This window comes from Myotis myotis, unplaced genomic scaffold (genome assembly GCF_014108235.1).
Source record: "Myotis myotis isolate mMyoMyo1 unplaced genomic scaffold, mMyoMyo1.p scaffold_m19_p_61, whole genome shotgun sequence".
NCBI lineage: Eukaryota > Metazoa > Chordata > Mammalia > Chiroptera > Vespertilionidae > Myotis > Myotis myotis.
The window spans coordinates 352,912-358,911 of NW_023416370.1; the positions used below are offsets into that span (position 1 = coordinate 352,912).

Sequence of the window (6,000 nt, forward strand, 5' to 3'; positions counted from 1 at the left end):
CCATATGTGCATTTACTCACTATCTTTCCATCTGTCTCTCTTTCTAATTTGCCCATCTCTCCACCTAAAAATCCATTTGTCATTCATATCCATCCATATGTCTAACTCACCCAGTAACCTTCTATTCATCTGTCCAGTTATTTATCTGTTTACATTTCATCTAACAGTTCACCCATCCTTATTTCCATCCCATGTGTCCATCTATACATCCACCCATCCATTTGTTCATCCATCCACCCATCCATCCATCCATCCATCCATCCATCCATCCATCCATCTCTCGGTATCCCTGCTCATTCATACATCCAAGGCTGATTATTAGCTTGACACACACTGGTCCAAAACAGTACCCATTTCATAGGCTAATGTTTGTGTCATATATGTTGTTAAGTATTCTAAATATTATGTCTGTGCTTATCTATCTATCCACCCAACTATCCACCCACCCATTTATCCATGTCTATGTCTATTTATATATACATCCAGTATTCCATTTATCCACTCAGATGGCCAAACATCTATCCATTTGCCTATCTAATACTGCTACTTCTACTACCACTACAACCACCACCATCACCACTACCACCTCCACCATCACCACCACCACCACTACCATCATCACCATCACCATCACCATCACCACCACTACCATCAACATCACCACCACCACCATCACCATCAACATCACCACCACCATCACCTTCACCACCACCATCATCACCACCACCATCACTGCCACCACCAGCACCAGCACCATCAACACCACCATCACCATCATCACCACCATCACCACCATCAACATCACCACCACCACAACCATCACCATCACCACCATCATCACCACCACCACTACCATCAACATCACCACCACCATCATCACCGCCACCATCACCACCACCACTAGCTAAAATTTATGAGGAATTATGTGCCAGAGACTTTTTAAGTGCTTTTCTTTATTATATAATCTTCATAAAACCCCAATGGGATAGGTAGTATACTATTTTAATGAGAAAACTGAGGTGCAGAGAGTTAAGCAACTTGCTCAAAGTCACATACATCCATTTTAATTCCTTTCATAAGTCAATCATATATACTTTATCACTACTTTCTGCCATCAATTCATCACCTGTTTTTCCATATAGTCAACTGGCCATTCACCCATTGATCTATCCATTCATCTACCCATCCATTCGCTCATCCAAACATATGTAGATATGTTCTCCTATCCCTCCATTTATTCTTTATCCATCCATCCATCACCCATCATTCATCCACCTCTGCATCCATTCATCCCCTTACCTACCCATCTATCCATCCATCCACCCATCTACCTACTCATACTTTTCTCCATCATTGAGTCTCTTATTTTCCTTTTTTTCTTTCTTTTGTGACTAAGCCATGGTTCATAAGCTTGTGACCCAAGATAACAAGAGAGCAAACCCTTATGGCCCAGCAGACCGAGTGCCACCATAGAGCCTAAGCAGGGACTGGAAAAGCAAAATTTGTCCACTTGTTTAGACATTGTCATCACCCCACACACCCATACCCACTCCCACATACATGCTCACAGAGCGGTCACCCAGTGAAGGGACCACGGCAGTCAGGTCCCATGCGGGAGAGGAGAGTGGGTCAGGGCTGGTGGCCTCCGTGGCTCCTGGGGGACCCGGATAGAGAGGTGCTCTGACTTTCAGGGGAGACCGTCTGTCTCACGTGTGCCTCGGTCCAGCAAAGGGAGAGGGCAGGGTGGCAGGCGGCAGGGGGAGTGAGGCGCCGGGGTTCGGGTTAGAGCTGGGACCAGGAGGGGCTGAAGGCTTCTTTCTGGATTCTTCTGAATGAACTGGCTAGATCCCTCGGTCCCAAGTCCATTTTGTTTCTTTTCTTTTTGGTTAATCCTCATTCAAGGACATTTTCCCATTGATTTTTAGAGAGAGTGGAAAGGAGAGGGAGGGACAGAGAGAAACATCAATGTGAGAGAGACACATCGATTGGTTGCCTCCTGCTTGTGCCCGACCGGGGCTGGGGAACCTGCAACCAAGGTACATGCCCTTGACCGGAATCGAACCTGGGGCCCTTCAGTCCACAGGATGATGCTCTTTCCACTGAGCTACACCAGGTAGGGTGGCCCCTAATCTTTAAGACGCCCTTCGGAAGCCCTGGGCAGAGCATCCCTGATGCAGTGGGTGGGGCGGAGACAGGGAGGGGCGGGGCTTGGAGAGAGTCAGTGTCATTTCTGCTTTCTGGGCAGGTCCCTGGGGGCCTCCACGCTGTGCCCTAGTCCATGTGCACCCCCGAAGCGCCGCCCTCACCCCAGTGGCACTGTGTGGGGTTATCGAACACCTGCCAGGGCAGTCCAGACACTCCTGGGTCCCCCGAGGCTTTGCTGGGTCCTGGCATCCCAACCTGGAGCCCACAAGAGTCTGTAGGACAGCGGAGCCAGGGAGCGCCCTCCAAGCCAGGGCCCCGCCGGGCCTGTCCAGGGCCCGCTGCTGCCCAGCTGCCTAGACGGTGGTTCCGGCGAGGCCAGTGTTCCCACCTGTGAGATGGGAGGCCTGGATGTGCCTCCCTGGACTCCACAAGTGCCACCTCGGGTTGAAGAATTGGGGCAGACTGGCCTGGGGAGCGAGCTCACAGTCCAAGCGGCCAGGATCCCCACTGTGCAGATGGGGAAACTGAGGCCTCCGGTGGGGGCTTATTTGTCCAGAAAGTCCTGGCTCTGCTGCTAGCCTCTGATGCCAGTCCTGCCCCCAAGCTCTGCCCATCCTTCTCCTCCCGCTGGCACTTGGGACTCAGGGCCGGGAAAGCAGGGCCCCTGGGCTCGACCCCAGCCCTGCTGGCGGGGGCTCCAAGGGCTTCTACCCACTGCCACCCACGGGCCCACTGCTCTGGCTCCCCCGGAGGGAAACGAGGCAGAGGCAGGCCAGTGAGTTCGGAGGGCAAGACAGCACTGAGCCAGCCCTCATGCCACCCAGGTGGGGAGACGTCTGCCGGGCCTGGTCCCCAGACCCTCCGGGCACTGCCCGGGCCAGGGCTGTTGAACGAGGAGGCAGATGAGCCCCAAGAAAAGGTGGGTGCGGGGAAGGATTTTTCACTTGCTGAATCAGCAGGGGCGGGGCTGAGCCATCTCTCCCTCTCCCCACCCACGGAGGGAATGTGGAGGGTCCAGATGGAGGGTGGGGAAAGCCAAGACCTCCACAGCCCCGTAGGAGGCAGCACCCAGAGCCTGGGCTGAGCTCCACCTCCCACCCTGAGATGCCTCCAAGGCCCCAGGCCCCTGACCAGGGGGAGGAGCGAAGTGGACCACCTGGGGGTCCCCAGGCCTGACCCAGCTCAGACTGGGCACGAGCCCCTGCCCCCAGACCCTCGATTCTTCCAGCCCAGCGGCCCCTGCCAGGGCGATTCTGCCCAGCTCTCCCTCCTGCCTAGTGGCCCTGGCACTGCCCGTTGCTCCGGGCCCTGTGCCCCTGTTCCAGGTGGTGTCTGGCCCTACTGAAGGCAGCATGGGGGTTCACACCCCAGGGGCAGTCTGAGGGAGGAGGCCCTATCCTGAGCAGTCCTGGGGGGCAGCCCATGTACCCCATTGGAGGGCACAGCCTGCGTGGGGCCTGCATGCAGGGTGAGGTCCTGAGCCCCAGGCAGGTCTTGGTGGGCAGCGTGTGCAAGTTGGGGAGTGACCAGCAGACCCAGCCCATGGGGGCTCGGTGGGGCTTCCCAGGCTGCACACCCTCTCCTGGGCATGGGGACTCCCCCGCCCCTAGGAAAACCCCCAGGCACTAAGTCACCTTGTGAAAGGAGAACCCATCACACCCTGAGTCTCGGTTTCACTCTGAAAGGTCGGGGTTGCACACACACCACACGGAGCCGGGGGGCGGGGGCGCGGAGGGAGGAGGGAAGTGTCTGCGGTGCCACCCTCTCAGTGCGAGGGTCCGAGGGCCAGCTCTCCAGCCCAAGACCCCACAGGTGCAGCCTAAGCCCCTAGGACAGGCACCAGGACACCCCGGGTTCAGCCGCAGGCCCCCTGCTGTTGCCTGGGCCTGCCCTCCACCCTCCCTCAGCTTGAGTGACAGCTGGGAGGAGGGGCCAAGGATGGGCCAAGGAGGGAGGCAGGGGTGCCCTGCCAGGCAGCTTCAGCCGTGCCCTTCTATGGGCATGAGGTGCCCAAGGAGCACGGGGAGGCCAGGGTTTGGATGGCACTGACGTGAGGAGCCATTTCTGAGCAGGACACAGCTGTCCCCACTCACCAGCTGGGCGTCTGAATGCCCACCCTGAGCCAGACCCCCACCAGGGGCCGCTGCTCAGCCTCCCGCCCCACCCCACACTGGGCCGCAGACCCTGGACCAGCCCCTCCCTCACACACACACACACACACACACACAGGTACCTGCACATCCACACCTTTCTCGTGCTCACACCCATGCACACATGTCATTCCCCCCATTGTCAGTAAAGGCATCCGCACAGCGGCAGGTACTGCGGCCTCCAGCCTCCAAAGGAAGAGTGTGTGTGTGTGTGTGTGTGTGTGTGTGTGTGTGTGTGTGTGTGTGGCGGGGGGGGGGGGGAGTGTCACAACCCAGCAAGCCCGCCCTGAGGCTCCGGGCCCTGCCCTGCTGCCCTCTCCTCCCTCCTGCAGGTCTGGGCATTTCACTCCCTCCCTCTGAGCTGCGGTCCTGCTCCTTCCCTCCTGCTCAGCTGTTCAGCACCCCACTGGCCTCCTCCTGGGCTGGTCTCCACCCCCACAGGCCTCTGCATCCCCCTCAGACATCCCCTGCCCCTGGACGCCCCACTGTCCCCAAGCTTGCCCACTCCCATCTCTTCTGCGACATTCACCCTGGGCCATGGGACTCAACTGAGGTGCTCCCCCAACCACAGCCCTTCCCCCAGGGCTCTGCAAGCACAGCTGCTTCCAGGGGGGCTGAGGGCATTCTTGGCCCAGCCTGGGGGGGGGGGGCGGGGAGCCACGGCACGGGGCCCTTTTTGCCAGCAACCCACACACAGCCTCTGCCCGTGCCCCTCACATCTCACCCCAACCAACAGCCCTGCATCGGATCAGGGACCTGCGGCCTCCCCAGCCTCCATCACCCCAGCAAACTCTCTGCTGAGCCCCACACATGGGCTTGGAGGGTCCCCAGGTGAGCAACCCCTCTCCTCCAGACCTGGCCCAGCACCAGCCCTGCCGGCCCAGGCCTCAGTCGGCGTCCCTGCGCCTGGCGGTGGCCTTCCAGCTCTCCTGGTCCTGGCCCTGCTCTCGGCCTCTCCCAGGGAGGCCCAGCCGCCCAGGCAGGTCCCAGGAAGGTGCCCCAAGGGCCGTCGACCTCGGGATTGAGCGTTACCCCCATGGAAACACCACCGCACGGCCTCCTGTGGGCCCTTACCCTGCGCCTCCTTCGTCCACCAGGAGTTCCTCCTGCTCCTCGAAGCCGGGGTGGCCGGCCGCCTCCGCCATGGCCTGGTGCTCAGCGGGACGGGACCGCTATGTGTGCCGGGCTCTGGGCGCTTCCTGGGGCGGCGGCTGAGCCCCCCCGCCCCCCCCGGGTTTCACTTCCCCCTTCACTGCAGGTTGAGGTTTGGCTGGGGTTGGGTGTTGTTTTCAGTCTGTTGCTGCAACGGGAGGGACACACAAGCCACCAGGAAGCGTGAAGCAAGTCGTGGGGCCTGGGGGACAAGCCCAGGAAGGTGGGGGAGGGGTGCGGGGCTGGGGTACCCTTGTGTGCTCCAGAGTCCCAGGGTTGCCCAGGAGCCCCCACGCACTTCCAGCACCCCCTTCCCGGGCAGCCGTGGCCTCGAAGGGCCTGTGTGCATCCTGACTGTCCCCAGCGCCAGGGCGGGCGCAGTTCCGGTCCCTGAGCCACCACACGCAGCGTCTTACCACCCAGTGAAATCTGGGTGGGTCCAGTGGCGGAGCTCAGTGGCTGAGTGTCAACCTATGAACCAGGAGGTCATGGTTCGATTCCTGGTCGGGCCATATGCCTGTGTTGCAGGCTTGATCCCTAGTGTGGGGCGTGC

At 59.4% G+C, this 6,000-nt stretch overlaps 1 protein-coding gene across 1 annotated transcript in view; it reads right to left on the bottom strand.

Moving 5' to 3' along the window:
- LSP1 (lymphocyte specific protein 1) overlaps nt 1–5,513 on the bottom strand; it is a 33,537-nt gene extending 28,024 nt beyond the window's left edge. The window contains exon 1 of the mRNA XM_036315789.1: nt 5,370–5,513. Within this exon, the coding sequence (XP_036171682.1) occupies nt 5,370–5,440 (71 nt within the window). The 5' untranslated portion in view covers nt 5,441–5,513. The remainder of the gene's footprint in view (nt 1–5,369) is intronic.
- Between the last annotated feature and the right edge of the window lie 487 nt (nt 5,514–6,000).